General features: G+C 50.1%; 1 protein-coding gene across 1 annotated transcript in view; it reads right to left on the reverse strand.

Annotated features, from left to right (window-relative positions):
* The window catches only part of CUX2 (cut-like homeobox 2), a 164,359-nt gene that overhangs the window by 18,129 nt on the left and 128,683 nt on the right, over positions 1-17,547 (reverse strand). The window contains exons 7-17 of the mRNA XM_005876261.2: positions 14,581-14,715; positions 13,418-13,541; positions 11,616-11,692; positions 10,622-10,688; positions 9,362-9,410; positions 6,260-6,364; positions 2,269-2,460; positions 2,113-2,171; positions 1,555-1,603; positions 1,362-1,461; positions 2-322 (exon numbers count right to left, since the gene is read on the reverse strand). Coding sequence (XP_005876323.1) covers positions 2-322; positions 1,362-1,461; positions 1,555-1,603; positions 2,113-2,171; positions 2,269-2,460; positions 6,260-6,364; positions 9,362-9,410; positions 10,622-10,688; positions 11,616-11,692; positions 13,418-13,541; positions 14,581-14,715 — 1,278 coding nt within the window. The remainder of the gene's footprint in view (position 1; positions 323-1,361; positions 1,462-1,554; positions 1,604-2,112; positions 2,172-2,268; positions 2,461-6,259; positions 6,365-9,361; positions 9,411-10,621; positions 10,689-11,615; positions 11,693-13,417; positions 13,542-14,580; positions 14,716-17,547) is intronic.

Genomic DNA, 17,547 nt, shown 5'->3' on the forward strand with positions numbered 1-17,547 from the left:
GGGGGCTTGGTGTAGAAGGTGGGGGGAAACACCAGCAGGCTGCCTGCCTCTCCCTTGAAGGTGGCCGGGGGCATCATGTGCTTAGACAGCAGCACGTCCCCTGCCAGTCTCTCCCCTGAAGCCAGGCTGGGGAAAGGGGACAGTGAGAAAGTTCGAGGGCCATCAGGGCCCAGGCTAGGGCCCAGCAGGGGCTGCCCGGGGCCTGGGGACAGGGGGTCTTCCGGCCCTGGTGGTGGCGGTGGTGGGAGCTGTGAAGGAGATGGGTAGGGCTGCTCTGTGCCCAGACAGTCCTTGATGGAGTCGTCCTCCGAAGGGTCCTCCTCTAGAGAGAGACGGACAGAAGGAGAGAGGAGAGACAGACAAGAGAGTAAGACAGGGAGAGAAATAATGAGACATACACAGAGAAAGAGACACGAGAGAGATAGAAAAAAGAGAGAGAGAAATTACATGAGAGAAATCATGCATATGAGAGTCAGGCAGAGACAGAGTGAAAGACAGATGGACAGAGAGAAAGAAGGAGACAAAGACAGAGGGAAACATACAGAGACAGAAATTCAGAGGCAGGGGAGAGAGGAAGTGGGGAGAAGAGGGGATGGGGTAGAAGAGGGAAGGAGAGAAGTGCTATAGGCATCCAGTGTTGACACTGCTCTTTCTGCCAGCAACCTCTCCCCCATTCTCAAATCCCCATCCTTCAAGGCCTGGTCCAATTGCCTGCTCTGGGGAGCCCTCCCTCCTGCCATGAAGAACATTAACTGAGCACTTGTTATAGGCCCAGCACCGCCCCTGCGGTGGGGAGTTTGGATTAATCCCATCCTGCAGGAGTACCCACTTCCCAGGCACCCGCCTCATCCATGAAGTAGGCCCCATCACTGCCCCCATTTTTTAGTTTAGGAAATGGAGGCACAGAGTTTTGGCTGGGGCCGCACTGCTTAAAGGTCCTGGAGTCGCTGTGTAGGAGAAGGGGCAAGTGGCTGAGCAGGTGATTTGGGAGAGAGCAATGCCTGCTGCGGGGGGTGCAATGTGAATGCCCGCCTTGTCCCGTGACCTCATCCTACTGCTCATGAAGGCTCGGGGCTGCGTGGAGCCTTTGGTGACCTTAGGAGGCCTGAGTGAGCTGTATGTCCTTGAGTATGTGTGTGAATGTGTGTGGACATCCTGTGGGACAGCTGCCAACTGGCTTAGACATGGACGGTGCCCAGCTCAGTGCCAGGCACACTGCAGGTGCTCAATCACCGTGCACCCCTTTTCTCCATCACTCTCCTGCCTCAGTGGAAGGCAGTGGTCTGTGGGCATGGAGAAGGCCAGGGACCCATCACAGCCCCATCCCAGTCCCTTAGCCCCGAGAACATCCCCTCCCCTACCAGGGCTGGCCAAGAGACCTGGCTTTTCCAGCAGAAACTTCTGTGCAGGGAAGAACGCCTCCTTGGCCATGAGCAGCGAGTCCTCGGGCTTGGCCAGGCTCTGAGGAGATAAGAGGCCGGGCTGGGAGGGCGTGGTTGGTGGAAGGCTCTCACGGGCAGCCTGTCCCATGGGAAGAGTGGCGGGGACACTCACCTGGGGGAGGCTGCAGGTGCTGGAGGCCAGCTTCATGGCTTTCAGGATGCTGCCGGAGAAAGTGGAGAGTGTGAAGCAGCCATGCTTCCCTGGCTTGGGGAGAGGCCTTGGGAGAGGCACTTCCACTGGCCTATCTTCGCTGACTGAGAACAACTGCCCTCACCCCCTGGACCCGCACAACGCTGGCCTCATGGTAACAAGGCTTTAAGTAGGGGGCTTGTGAACTGGTTCCAATGTTACCAGGAGGGGTGCTGTGCTAACCGACTCTCACACTGGCCCACTTGAGCTTATCTGATCAATGCATCATCCCCGTCTCCCCCCAGGCACACCACCACCAACAACACGGCTGCCTTGCATGTTCTCTGACAGGCAGCTCTTAATGGCAAAGGACTGCGCACGACACCCAAAGTACCAGTGGAGAGGAGACAAGGGCATCACAAAGTGGAGTGTGGTGGGAGGGAGGAAGGTAACGGATTCTGCCAAGGGCCCTGGCCATCTGCCCAGGTGGCCCTGGCCAGGGAAGAGGACTGGGGTCTATGGAGCCCCACTACACAGTACCTCAGCTCTGTTTTAATTTCTTCATAGTCAGACTGTGCCTGGAGCTTCTCTTCCAGCTTCTAGAGGAGCAAACAAAGACAATGAGGCTGGGCTGTCCTTCTGTCTGGGAATGTCCCACCCACCTCCCATCTGCCCACCTGCTCCCCAAAGACCTACCTCGATGGCCTCGGACTTGGCTGTGAGCTGCCGTTCCAGGTCGGCAATCTGGTTGGCGGAGGCTTCCTCCAGCTCCTGCAGAGAGTTCTGGAGGTGCTGCACATCCTTCAGCAGCCGCAGGATCTCCCGATCCTTGGAGGCCAGGGCAGCCTCAAGCCGCGGGCCCGAGCACAGTGTGAAGTTCACCTTATCCTGAGGACAAAGGGGGTTTTTGAGGGGCTGCAGGGCTGGCCTCCCCACCTGAGTCCCAAACAAAACGGGAGATCCATCTGTGGTATGGTCTTAGTGCTGAGCCCCACAGAGCAGTCAGCCATTTGACAGGCCCATGGCTTTTCTCTTTCCGTCTCCGAGCCTTGTCCAGGCTGGACCTACCAGCCTGGATGCCTTTCCCTCTATTCTTGAAACTAAACAGGTGGGAGGGGAAGTGAGCAGGAAAGGTTTTCTGGAGGAAGATGTGTCTAAACTGTGATGAAGTTCAAGAACACGTTAGAGATTTAGAAGATTGCTTGGCAGCATCCACTGAAGGGGAACATATGTGCTTCCACTCATTGGCATATATGCAGGAGAAATGCAGGCCCCTCTGCACCAGACACGGACACCAGGACACATGTTCACAGCAGCCCTCTCGGTAATACCCCCGAACTGGAAACCCTCCAAATGCCTACCAACAAGAGAATGTGGATAGACTACGGTATATTCCACAATGGAATACTATACAGGAATGAAAAAGAATAATCTACAACTACTCCAACAACTCTCTCTGATAGAATATGGAGTGAAGAAACCAGACACCAAGGTGTGTGTGTTATTCAACTAAGATCAGATACAAACACAGTTTCTGGGGGGCTGGGAATGTTCTTCTTGATCTAGATGCTGGTTATGGGGTGTGTTCATTCTGAAAAATTCAATGTGCTGTACACTTATGATATGCACATTTTCCCTTACGTATATTACTAGAGGCCTGGTGCACGAAATTTGTGCTCTGGAGGGGGAAGGAGTAGTTTCCTCAGCCTGTGCCCTCATGCAGTCCGGGATCCCTCTCGCAGTCCGGGGCTCTCGCAGTCCGGGACCCCTCGCTCCTTACCGCCCACCTGCAGCGGAGGCAGGAGAGGCTCCCACCACTGCTGCTGTGCTTGCCAGCCATGAGCCCGGCTTCTGGCTGAGCGGCGCTCCCCCTGTGGGAGCGCACTGACCACCAGGGGGCAGCTCCTACATTAAGCATCTGCCCCCTGGTGGTCAATGCACATCATAGCGACCGGTTGTTCCGTCATTTGGTCGATTTGCATATTAGGGTTTTATTACATAGGATACTTAAATAAAACATTTGCTAAAACCATGATTCAGCAAAAATCAAAATCATGACTCAGTAGAGTCAATACCATGATTCAGCAAAAATAACAAGCATGGCTCAGCAAAAATGAAAACCATGATCCAACAAATACCTGCTAGCATGACTCAGCAAAAATTCGCTAGCGTGACTCAGTAAAAAATCCAGTACCATAACTCAGCAAAAATCTCGAGCACAACTCCACAAATACCGCCAGCATGGCTTGGCAACAATCCACCAGCATGACTGAGCAAAAAAAAAAAAAAACCCCAACATGTAAAAACAGCATGATTCAGCCAAACTAGCTATTATGACTCAGCGAAAGGTTAATAGGGTCAGGATCAGGGGTGAGAGCTAGGGCTAGGAACTGGGGTTAGAGTTGAGGATTAGGGTTGGGGTTGGGGTCAGGGTTAGAGTGTCAGGGTTAGAATGCCAGGGTCAGGATCAGGACCAGGGTCAGGGTGAGGAAGTGTGGGGATAGGGTGTTACCAGCAGAGGGAACAGCACAGACAAAGGTTTGGGTTTCTAAAATGGGTGCAGGATGTCTCCATTCCAGGCAGTAAGAGACCCATAGGGTTAGACGTGAGACCTTGTAGCCACAGGTCACATTAGGGGTGGTTCCTTCCTTTTCCTAATTTGCCACCAGCCCCAAGTCCCACTGCTTCTCTAGGTTTTAGGAAATGGTCCCTTTGTCCTGGATGAAGACAAAGAGGTTGCTGTTTGAGGGAAACTGAAGTCAGGCTGATTTTGAGTTCAGTTACAAATGAATCTAAGAAGCTTTACAAAAACAAATCAACACAAAACAAAAACCCATCACTGCCAACCCTGGGTATTCTTCCATGGAGATAAGTGACAATTAAAACAGGAAGCGGATGCCATTAACACATTAAATTAATTAGCATCGAGTGCCACTGTTCTGCTCAGAAAAGCTCACCCCTAAACTAGCCAAGATCCCAGTGGCTGATTAGCACAGGCATTTGCTGGGTTCCACCGGGGTTAATTAAGAACCATCAGCAAATTATCTCTTAGACATCCTCATGAGCAGACATCCAGGCACAGTGAGACATACACACCGCCTCCTGGGACACAGACACCGGTGGACACACTGATAGCCACAACACACACTGACACAGACAGAGAAATACACAGGTGTCAAGGAGACACACTCATGTGGACATCACCAGACACACACAGACATGTATATGCTCAAAAAGACCATTGCTCTTGTGGGCAAAACCCCAGACACACCAAAACCATATTAATAATAATAATAATAGTAGCATCAAATATTTACTGAGCATAGATTGAGCCAAGTCCCATTTTAGGCATTTTACATGTAATCCTTTTAACAGTCCTATAATGTAGATCTTACTTGTACAGATGAAGAAACTGAGGCACAGTTAAGAGTAAAGATGCAGTCATTTTCCAAAGGTCACAAACAGATGCACATTCCAATATTCAAACAGAAACAGACACAGGCCAGTGCATCAGGGTGGCAGGTAAGGTTAAAATTATGCCGGTCACTTCAGGTTCATGGGTGGAGACAATAAATTACCCTGGGGTAGACCTGTTATTATGTAAGGAACCGTGAATCTAATGCCTTGTCTGCAGAGATCTGGAAGTAGGCGGACCAATTGACATGAGGAACTCAAGGCTTTCTGAGAGAAGAGAGATGGAGACTTCTAAAATATGACACAAGGATAGGTTGGGGTGGTTCTGACTAAAATCCTTTGGCAGGAAATGATCCTGGGACCCAAAGGGACACCAACCAGGGGGAAAGAGAAAGATGCACCGGCCAACCAGGCTTAATACAGAGACCTCACGCCCTAGCCGGCTTGGCTCAGTGGATACAGCGTCGGTCTGCGGAGTGAAGGGTCCCGGGTTCGATCTTGGTCAAGGGCATGTGCCTGGGTGTGGTCTTGATCCCTAGTGGGGGGCATGCAGGAGGCAGCTGATCAATGATTCTCTCTCATCATTGATGTTCTTATCTCTCTCCCTCTCCTTTCCTCTCTGAAATCAATAAAAATATAGTTAAAAAAATACAGAGACCTCAGGGTTAATGACAGAAGATTGGCTCTTCATAGCATGTGGCATTAAAATTCATGTTTTGGGCGCGAATGGCTAAATATGCGCATTAACATCAGATCTTGGTATGTATTTTTGTCTGGGTCTGGAAGGATACAGAGAACCAGCAGGGTGTAGTCCCAAGCCTTCACCAAGCAGTGTGAGACCAGTGGTCAACAGCGACACCTGGTGACATCCACCAAAACTGCACTGCTGCTCTAATGATCATATCTTCCCACCCCTTGCCCTCTTGCCAGGCAGACATTTGGCAATAGGAACGACCCTCTTTGGTCTGAGTAGGTTTCTGGCATTTTTGGACAATTGGGCATGAGGGGACTTTCAAAGGAAGATACTGAACTTCCAGTTAATCAGGATATATGGAAGCTTGAGCTTGAAAAGTTAAGAGCTGGGCTGTATTTTTACCCTTAACTGTTGAAGCAAGTGACCTTGGCAATTAAGATGCTACTCCCACTGTAAGTATCAGAAACCCACACATCCATGTGCACAATTTCGCATAGATGCACACAAACAACCCACATATTCATACCCACAAACATGGCCTTTCCCAACCTTTCCCTCTGGCTCTCCCACCATCCTTACCCCACTGGGATTCTGGGGGGAGCAGCAGGCCAGGCGGATGGAGCTGTTGACAGAGGCAAGTTGTTCCCGAAGACTTTCCACCTCCCGCTGGGCAGCCTCAGCTCTCTGAGGAGGAGATGGGACAAGTGTGGTTAAGAAGTGAATGGGGCCACAATGGATGTCACCCTGGCCCTTCACCTTCTCCCTCCACCGTCTTAGGCATGGGCTGGGCAGGCAGGGTTGAGGGCTGAGGGTCCTACTTTTTGGGTCTTGAACCCTTGACTTGGCTTTTGATTCCCCCAGGGTTCTTGAGAGTCCAAGAGGAGTCAGAACATTCCCAATCCACAAGGGCAGGAGGGAGATGCTGTCTTGATGGGATCGGCAACTTTTTACACACTTGAGGCCACTCTGTATCCCAAGTAAACTTCAGGCCTGTCTGGTCAGAAGGCAAGTTTGTCCCCAGCTCCCCGACCACCTGGTGTGGAATCCTGGATGGGGCATCTGCTGAGGTGGCTTCCCAGCCCACAAGCTACTGAAGGCCCTTGGGCAAGGCACTTCCCCTCCCTGGGTCTCAGCTTTCCTTTTGTGAAATGGGGAAAATGAAACACATCTACTGCAGAGACATACTGAAATACTTCTAAATCAGAAAGAGGCGGTTTACTGAATTGGGTCTTCAAACATTTCTGAGAAAAAAAGTCTGGAAGGAAGCATCTAAATGTTAACAACATAGCCTTGTGGCTTTGGAGAGAAATCTGTACATTGTCACTTCCTGGGTGTGTGTGACCTTGGGTAAGAGATTTCATCTCCCCAGCTTCAGTTTCCCTATCTACAAAATGGGGATTATAAAAGCAACTACCTTCTAGAGTTGTTTTTTATTAAGAGATTTGGAAAAACACAACTCATTAGGCATTTTAGCTTGGTGCCTGACACATGTAAGTGTGTCAATAACTGGTTAACTTTATTAACATCAACAGGGTATGTGGAATCTTGAGCCATTACTTGAAAAATTATAACAGATGCAGCTTTTTTTTTACCCTCAGCTGGTGACACAGGGCATAGTGATTATGTTTAACTTACACACTGACCTTGACAATCACGATGCTATGCCCACTATGTACACACAGAGACCCACACACCTCCATTGGCACATTCTGTTTGATTATTTATTTATTTAAATATATTTTTATTGATTTCAGAGAGGAAGGAGAGGGAAAGATTGAAATATCAATGATGAGAGAGAATCATGGATCGGCTGCCTCCTGCATGCCCCCTACTGGGGATTGAGCCAGCAACCCGGGCATGTGCCCTTGACCAGAATCAAACCCAGGACCCTTCAGTCTGCAGGCCAATGCTCTATCCACTGAACCGAACCAGCTAGGGCACATTCTATTTTTTAATGGATTTTTTAATTTATTGTATCCTGCCTTATTCCATAAAAGGTTCAAGTCAGTTACGTTTTGGGTGTGTGGGGTTGTAGAGAAAATATTCTTGTTACTGAAGCTTGGGATCTGGGCTAAAAGACAGGCCTTGGAAGACAATTTATGACAGATGAGCTGGTGAGAATGCCAGAGATATTTGCCCTGAGGGCCTGTGTTTACATTTCGAGGGGGATGAGCCCCAGACTGTGGAGACATCCCCTGGGCTATAAAGCTGGGTTTAACACTACCAGTCTTATCTGCCCCTGGAGAGAAGCATTTGCATTCCACATGCTAAACCCCAGACCCCTGCCCTTCTGTTCACCGTGACACTCAGGAGATAATTTATCTCCCTCCCTCAGAAGGCCCCTCTCTCAGAACTACCCAGATTCCTATTTTGGGGGGCTGGAGGGGCTAACGTCAGTACAAACTCTGGTGCATTTAGGGTGCCAGCTGGTTTTTGCCTCATCACCCCAGGTAAGAATTCGGGCAAACTGGCATGGTTATTGCTATGTCAGTAACAGCATAGATCTGCTCTGCTCCAGAATCCGCTTGTTCACATTTAGTATATTAAAAACCTAATATGATGACATTTATTTTCTTCTCCATATTTTCTATAATGAGCAGGTTTTAGTTTATACTCAGAAAAAATAAACATGAAAAATGCTTTCTATTTAAACTAAGATCCCTTTTCTTTAGCCTAGTAACTAGTGGTCGGCAAACTCATTAGTCAACAGAGCCAAATATCAACAGTACAACGATTGAAATTTCTTTTGAGAGCCAAATTTTTTAAACTTAAACTATATAGGTAGGTACATTGTTATTAACTTAATTAGGGTACTCCTAAGACTTAGGAAGAGCCACACTCAAGGGGCCAAAGAGCCACATGTGGCTCGAGATCCGCAGTTTGCCGACCACGGGCCTAGTTGAATGGCAAAGATCTCTGAGTCTGGTAACAGGTGGTACTGGCGAGGCGGGGACACAGGCCCATTCCTACCTTGCTGGATGGAGTGTAAATTGGCCCAACCCGGTGGAGGGCAGTTTGGCTACATCTGCCAAATTATAAGTGCACCGATCCCTTCCCCAGCAATCCCACTTCTGGGAATTTACAGATAGAGTGCTGGAGGAGACCCCAGGTGGGAGAGAGAGAGAGAAGCAGACCCAAGCTTGTGCCTCATCACCAACCCTGGCTCCTCACTCAGTCTTGGCTGGGAGAGACCCAAGTCCCTACTTGGCCTGGAGATGGGCACTTGCGGGCTAGGATCACTGGCCAATGCTCTGCTTCCCTCCTCCCCGTGCTGTGCAAAGACACCTAGAGAGGCCTCCTGCCTGCTGTGCAGGCTGCCTCCCAGCTTTTGCCCAGGCCGTTCCCTGTCCTGGAATGCCATCCTTTTACAGTCTGGACTGATTTATCGGGACTCAGCTCCATGGTCCTTCCTCCAGGATGTCTTCCCTGACTCCTGAATCTGGGTCAAATGCCCCTTCTCTGACTGCTGCTACCTGGACCGTCCTGTTTTTGAGTATTCTGTCTGCACCCTCACTCTCCTTCCTCCAGGAGCTCAGGGCCTGGGTCCCAGACATCTCCCAGCCTCAGCACTCTGTATGGCACATAGTTCAATAAATACAGATTGAGCATAGCCCTTCCTCCCAGACTGGCCCGAGACCCCCACCACGTGCAAAATGAGTCCCCCAGCACAGGTTTCCTCACCTGATTAGCTTTCTCCAGGTTGGTCATGATCAGGCTGACTTCATCTGCCCTGAGACAGAAAGATGAGGCCCTGAGGAAGGGACTCTGGCCACCACCAGGCCCCCTACCCATCCTGATACCCCCCAGCCCCTGCCTGAACCCAAGGGTTTCAAAACTGAGGGCCAAGGAGGCTGACTTCCACCCTTCTTACTAGAGAAACTAGGCTGGACGGAAAAGAACCCAGGCTGCAGGGAAATGGAAATGGGCCTCAGGACTGCAGCCTGGCCTCTCACCTCCCCCAGGGTCCACTCCCTGAAGCTGTCGCAGAGCTGCACCTCCCAGCTTTTGCTCCTACTGTGCCTTCTGCCTGGAATGCCTACCTCAAGAGAACCAGGTCCAAAGAGTCGTCCTAGGTACCCTCTCTACTCCCCTATGGTGGCCATTTATTTACTCTGCTGCCCTCCTCCCTTCAGCACCTAGGGGGTCCGAACAGGCCTCTTCAACCTTGGCTGCCCCTCTTCCTGGTGTGGGGTGGGGCCAAAGGAGGCCTGTGGGGAGCATTTGGTGACTATAAGCCACGCATGTGCTCCATGCATGTTCAGGGCCCTCTCTGCACAAGCTTTTCCAATTGCTCAGAGCACACTCCCCAGCGTTCTTCACGTGGCCATGTCCTGCTCATATTCCAGGCCTCACACTGAAAGTCACCTCCTCAGGGAACCCACCGCTCCCTGTTCTTCCCTCTTGCGGTTCCTGTTCTTCCCTTGACAGCATTTACCATGTGCCCAGAACAGTACTGGGCACACAGGAAATGCTCAGGAATGTCTGTGAATGAATGAATTTATCACTGCACATTAGTCAGTGTCTGCCAGGGCTATGTCTAATGTTTCCTCCAGGGTCTCAGCATAGTACTGCGGAAATAGTAAGCACTAAATAAGTGTTTGTGAAATCAGCAATGTCTTAAATCCTGAAGAAACATTGAGTACAGAGTAATTTAAGTGAATGACACTTGGCCCTGAGGGTTGGACTGTGGAGTTGGGGAGTGGGACAGCCCCAGGAGGCTGGGGTAAGGCGCAGGTCCCTGCCCAGTAGACCCAGAATGCCATTTATAGTCTGTTGTGCATAAATGGCACAGCAATGACCATTGAATATGGCTGTGTGCCTCTGTGGGGTGGGGAGCAGAGGGTGTTTAATAAAATGGGTACCTCATATAGAATCAGAAAGAGAAGGCATGTCTGGGAGGGTCAGAGGGAGGAGGCATACCTCAGCAGGGTGTTCACTTACTTGGATGCCGCCTCCTCATCATATTTCCGCCGCAGCTCCAGCAGCTCTGTCTGCGTGGCCTTCAACGCTGGGAAAAAGTAAAGAGCCAGGGTGAGGCTGCCCACCCCCAGGGAGGTGGAACCCACTCCTGCAGGGCCTGGAAGGCAGAATGAGGTCTAGGCTAGTGAGGAAAGACCTTTCTTGTGGTTAGAACTGGTGACAGGTTCTAGAGGGGCTTCAAGCTGGTGAGAGGCATGTGGAGTGGCTGGGGTGGGGAGGGGGGCTGGCTGTCCCAAGGCCTGGGGTATGAGCCTTCTAGCACCATTACGTCACCAGGGTAGGATGATCTACCCATAGCTCATCCACCCTGAGATCCAGACCTGGCAAGTAAGGGGGACAGTGAGGAGTAACAAAATCAACAGATATAAGTATATGATAATAAATGAGGGATTTCTCATAAAATTCCAGATTTCTGATTTTTTCTAGGAAAATTGAAGGGATTGGCCACACTAGGCCATAAGGCAGTGCCTGGCTGGTGCTCTTTTTTTTTTTTTTTTTTTGGTTGGGGGCTCTTTAGATAAAGCTGCTTTCTCCAGTTTACCCCAGATCCCACCCCACCCTACTGTCTTCTCTAAACTGACTGGCTTTTTGGCTGGTGCTCTTTAGATAAAGCTGCTTTCTCCAGTTTACCCCAGATCCCACCCCACCCTACTGTCTTCTCTAAACTGACTGGCTTATTTGTGTGCTAGGACACAGAAGGCCTTCCATTTGCTACCCCTATTTTAATTCTAGCTCAAACCTCTCTCCACAGTAGTGTGGCCTCCAGGGCCTGGGGGCTCAGTCCCCCGCTGGGTAATGTAAATTTCCCTCCTTCCCCTTCCCAAAATCCCTTCTTACCCTCTTGATTCTGAAACACCTGGGCCTATGTTCATAGTGTCAGTGCCTCTCTTCCTCCTCCTGGTCTGATAGGGCCAGGGTGCTGTGTGAGGGCCAGGGCCATGTGCCACATACATACCTGAATGTAGGACCTTGATCTTTTCCTCTGCCTCCCCCAGTCTGGCTGCCAAAGTGATTTGTACTTCTTGAAGGCCCCTGTGGAGAGACCAGGCCTGCTCATGCCAGCTCTGCTCATTGAATGGGCCTTGCCTGAGCCCCACCCGTTTCCTATCCCCTTGCCCATTCCCTGTACTCTTCACCTCTGTCTTAAACACAACACACGTCCTTAAACTTGACATTTAGGCATTTAGCTGCCACACTGTTTTGCTGGTGTGTGGCCCCCATAATGGTTGGGCCAGTTAAGTTTCTGGCAGCATTTTGGGAGGGGGGCTTATGGCAGTCAGCAACTTCTCTCTGGGCCTCAATTTCCTGGTCTATAAAGTGGGGTTTCTGATGGGGTCTGCTTCAGTGGGTATTGTAAGCATGCTTAGTGTGTTCCTCAATACCGTCAGCTACTATTACTGCCCCGGAGGCATTTCCCCCCTCCCTTTGGCAGAAGCTTGGGATGTCCATCCAGCCCATTGGGGCCCAGTTCCGGTGTAATGCAAGTATCGCAGTAAAGAGAGGTCCTCCCTGGACTAGTGAAGGGTTTAGGCAAAGCCTGGGCCTTACAGCATCAGATTCAGAGACTCTAGGGAAGGAGCCCCCTTTACCTCTGATCTCACATCCTGCTTCCTCCCCCTCCTTCACTCCACTCCAGCCACATTCATCTCCTTGCTGTTTCAGTACACCAGCCTCAGAAACCTTTGCACTGGCTGTTCCCTCTGCTGTGACACCCTTCCCCTAGATACCTGCAGGGCTCACTCCCTTGCCTCCTTAGGACTTTGCTCACCTTCTCATTGAGGCCTCCACCAACATTCTATTTAAAACTTCAGCCCTCCATCTCATGCTCTTCCTCCCTGCTTTATTTCTCCTCAAACCCTTATCATCATCTAACATATCACTTATGTTACTTATCTTATTCATTTGTGTGTTCCTCACTAGGAAGTAAACTCTAGGAGGGCAGAGAGTTTTGTACCTTTTATTCACTGCTGTGTCTCTAAAATAGTGACCAGTACACAGTAGGTGGCTCTATAAATATTGCTGCTGCACCACTGTCAAGGCACCATTTACTGACACACACTCCTCTGTGAGTGCCACGCTAACGAGAATGCACAGGAGTCACCTTGTTTCATTCCATGGCAGACTAGGAATTGATATCACGTGTGATGGTTATGTTAAGTGTCCCCATGGTTAAGCTATAGTATCCATTTATCCCAACACACACTCATTTAGGTGTTTCTGTGAAGTATTTTGTAGATGTGCTTAACATCTACAATTAGCTGACATTAGTAAAGGAGAATATTATCACTAATGTAGGTGGGCCTGATCTAACTAGTTGAAGGTCTTAAAATAAAACCAAGGAAGAAGTTCTGCCTCAAGACTGCAACACTGACTACTGCCTGACAGTTCCTAGCCTGCTGGCAGGTCTACCAACTCGGATTTGCCAGCCCCAATTGTGTGATTTAAGTCCTTGAAATACATCTTAACTAAAAAAAAATTAACTAAAAAAAAATCCTACTGGTTCTGTTTCTGGAGAACTCTGGCTAATAAACCACCATTAGCTCCATTTTCCAGATGGGGAAACTGAAGCTCAGAGAGGTGAGGTGACCTGCCCAGGGTGGCCACTGAACTACTGAGGTAGAGCTCAAACCCAGGCCTATGTCTTCACCTCCAACTTGCATCTGGACTCCCCAGCTGTCCTGGGCAGGGGTGACTTTCCTGGTCCCACCTCCCAGCCGGGTGGGGCAGCAGGAGCCCGCCTGTCCCTCCCCCACTCACTTTTGTTTCTCCACCTCATTTCTCTGCAGCAAAGTTTCTGTCAGGAGGGCTTTGCTGGGAATGCCTGGCAGGCGGCTCCCCTCGGTCAGCGTGGGCCCGGCTGGGGACGACCCCTCTCTCTGCTCTGGAGGAAGAAAAAGATGGAAAAATGCCCATTGCTGAGAGCAGCGTGACAACCAGAGCCACTTTCTGCAAATCAGATCGATCAAAAGTTGTGAGAAGAATCAATTTCCCAAACTTAGTGTTGGAGAGAGTGCAGCTGTTGGGACCTGCTGTCACCGAGGTCAGCTGGGCTGCAGCCAGCAAGTGTGCGCGCATGTAAGTCAAGCTCCCATCATGCCAACCTCATACAGCACACCCGAGGCTTCCTTTGCCCTCTCAGACTTGTCTCTGCCTCTTTGGCCTTCCTATTTTTCTTTAAAGTCATGGTAAAATATACATAACATAAAATTCACCATTTTAAAGTGTACAATTCAGTGATATTTAGTGTATTCACAATATTGTACAACCATTACCACCAATTCCATAACCTTGTCACCACCACAAAAGGACACCTGTCCCCATTAAACAGTCACTCCCATTCCCATCTCCCCCAGTCCCTGGCAATCACCAGCCCTGCTTTCTGTATCTATGGATTTAGGTATTATGGATATTTCATATAAACAGAATGATAACATATATCCTTTTGTGACTGGCTTCTTTCACTATCATAACGTTTTCAAGGTTGTAGCATGTAGCAGACCTTCATGCCTTTCTATGGCTGAGTAATATTCCATTTTTTGGATATGCCACATTTTGTTTTTCCATTCATCAGTTGGTGGACATTTGGGTTGTTTCCATTTGGCCATTGTGAATGGTGCTGCTGATAAATATTGATGTACACGCTTTTAATTCTTTGGGGTAGGAGTGGAATTGCTCTGTCACAGGGTAACTCTAGTTTTAACTTACTGAGGAACCTCCACACTGCTCTCCCCTCCCCACAGTTGATGGCACACACTCAGATGCTCAATCATCACCTGGCTTACTGCAGGTGCCTGGGCAGCTCATCCCAGGGATTAGCGCCTGCCTTTGGAGCTGAATTTGTTATGGAGGGACAGTTTGGCTGCCAAAGATCCACAGACAAGTTGTTTGCTATGGACATCCTGTGAAGGCCTGATCAGTACCTTTAGGGCTGAGGAGCTCGGGGTTTCTCTTCCACGAAGCGTGGAGGTCTCGCAGCGGATGCCCGCTGGGGTTGAAGCTGGGGGGCTGCAGTCTGTCGTCTAGGCTGCGCGTTGGCTCAAATACAGGTACAGGGTCTGCAGAGAGAGGAGGACAGGGGTGGTAGGGGGTTCTGAAGGCTGGGGGATACCTAAGCTGAAGCCATGGGACCTGGCGGGTCCTTCCATGTGGAGCTGGAGTAGGGGGACAATCCACAAGAGCTGCCTGGAGTTGCTCTGATGGTCTAGGGGAGCAAAGTGGATTTTCTGCTTTATGAGGAAGGTCTTTTCCAGGCACTGGCTCAGGGGGATGCGTGTTGTCCCCATAGATGTGGGTGTCCTGAACAGCTGGGGATGGTAATAACAAGAATTGTCACCATAATTGCATTTTCCAAATTCTACGATGCCATCTATGGTGGCCATGAGACTGTGCCTTGCATGCTTCCAACCACAGGGAATGTCACTGAGCAAGGACCTTGCTCTGAAATCCATCAGTCTGAGGCCAACCTCTCCAGACAAGGCTTGAAGGCAGCGAAGATAGAGATGGAGCTGCTTCCGGGGACATGGGACTACTCCGAGGGTACAGGACACTCCCAAGGCCTTGCCCAGCACTTCCTTAGGCTGTATGTGGTCTGGATGCTTCCAGCTCCCCCCTATTTTCCTTCACCTGCATTTCACTAATAGCAGCCTTGCACATAGAATCTTTGGGGTGCTTCTCAGTGGACTAATATACCATCATTTTTGATACATAGGACGATTAAATAATGGCTTTTCTGGAAATGCACACCTGGATGTTAGAGGCCTCCTTAATTCCCAATAACTAAAAAGTGAGGAATGTGCAGGTGCATCTGCCTGGAATTCTGTTCCCTCTCCCACTGTTACCTAGCGAACACTTCCTTTCTTCAGATCTAGAATCCAGCACCTTTTCTTCCAGGTGGCTTTGCTCAGTTCCCCACCCAGGCAGGTACTAAGAACACCTGGATAATGCCAGGGGTTGGTGTGGCATCTTCCAGGTCACCAAGCCTGTCCATGGGAACAGGCTCCATGATGCTCCCAGCATCCCCTGGAGGCTGGCTAGGATCCGCCTCATTTCCACAGATGAGAAAACGGAGACTCAGAGAAGCCAGGTAAGCTGCTAAGGAGTGGAGGTGAGATTTGAATTGGGTTTCTTTCTCTGATGCTTCCTGTCCCAGTGGTGTGGGCATTTCAACCCCAGCAGCCACAGGCGAGTGTTCATGCGGGCCCAGGAAAGCCAGGGCCTCCTCACTCCAGATCAAGGGTCCTGGGTCTGGTCCACAGTCCTTTTAAAAGCACCGGAGCCCTCAGTCTTTCTCATCCTTCCACCGGGGTCTCCTGCCAGCATCTGCTTGGCCACTGTTCTCTGCTAGGGGGCAGAAGGATTAAGAGTATGAACCCTGGAGACAGATCCCCGGGTTCTGGTCTAATCCATACTTGCTTCTCAGGATTGCTGTGTGACCTTGGCAAAAGACTATAACACTCTGTGCCTCACCATAGAAGTACCCACTTCACGGGGCTGTGCAGAAGATCCATGCAAAGTGCGCAGCATGGCGCCTGGCACTTGCTCAGCTCAGAACAAATGGAAGCCCTGGCTTTTCCTGCCTTTCTGAGCTCCAGTCGCACTGCCCTTCTTCCCTCAGCCCCTCAAATGCACCTTCCCCACCTGAGCCTTTTATAGGCAGGAGCCTCTGCCAGGAACACCCTGCCCTCCCTTACCCCTTTCAGCTAGTTAATGCTGACTCGTCTTTGCACCTCAAATGTCACTTTTTCCAGGAAGCCTTTCTTGACCAACCAGTCCTCTGATATGAGGTCCTCCAGTTGCCTGCACCTTTCCTTCACAGCATTCATTGTACTTACAATTTTCAGTGATTTGCAAGTCCACCTAACTCAGGGGTGGGCAAACTTTTTGACTCGAGGGCCACAATGGGTTCTTAAACTGGACCGGAGGGCCAGAACAAAAGCATGGATGGAGTGTTTGTGTGAACTAATATAAATTCAAAGTAAACATCATTACATAAAAGGGTACGGTCTTTTTTTTTTTTAGTTTTATTCATTTCAAACGGGCCGGATCCAGCCCGCGGGCCGTAGTTTGCCCACGGCTGAGCCGTAGTTTGCCCACGGCTGAAATGCACACTAAACTGAAACTCCACCATAAGGCAGGCACAGGACCGCAACTATTTTTGCTCCTTTGCTGGACCCCTTGTGGATGGATGGACAGCTCGACCCAAATAAATATTTGCTGATGGAAGAAACGGGGTAGTGCCTATACCCGGGGCCTTCAGGTCTGGCTGGAACAAGGTTCCTTTCCTCCCGCCTGTTTGTTTAGGTGGTGGGAGGCTCGGACAATGGGTGTTTGTGCCGAGGTAGGCAGGTGTGCGGGGAAGGCCGCTGTCTTTCCTCTGTCAGCACTCCCTCCACACCCGTCATTAGGCAGGGCCTGCTCAGCGGGGTATGCCATTATGTCTCCCCGGGCTGATGTAATTATACATTGACATAATTAACCCAGCGAGCGCATTAGGCAGGCCAGCTAAAAATTCATCTATAATTATTTGTTGTGTGCATGCTAATGAGTTCATCTGCACTGCCTTTGTACAACACGGACAAATTAATTTACAAGTCTGGATTTTTTAATAAGTTCAAGAAAACGCTTCCTATTGTGTCCTGGTTTTTGAGAAAGGGGGGAAAAGGCAACAGGCACTTGCCAGGGTCGGGGAAGTTAGATAAACACTGGAGGGTGCTGCTCCAAGAGGCCATGGAGGAGGGCTTACTCTGGTTCCAAGGAGGTGGAAAAGATCCAGCTGATGGCTTGAGCACTGGCTGCCATGAGCCCATCCAAGCCAAAAGCTTACACTCAGGTGATAAAATGTCACTGAACCCCTTCCGAGAGTCAGGGATTGACGTTTTGTTTCGCTC

The sequence above is a fragment of the Myotis brandtii genome, unplaced genomic scaffold (genome assembly GCF_000412655.1).
Source record: "Myotis brandtii unplaced genomic scaffold, ASM41265v1 scaffold482, whole genome shotgun sequence".
Taxonomy (NCBI): Eukaryota; Metazoa; Chordata; class Mammalia; order Chiroptera; family Vespertilionidae; genus Myotis; species Myotis brandtii.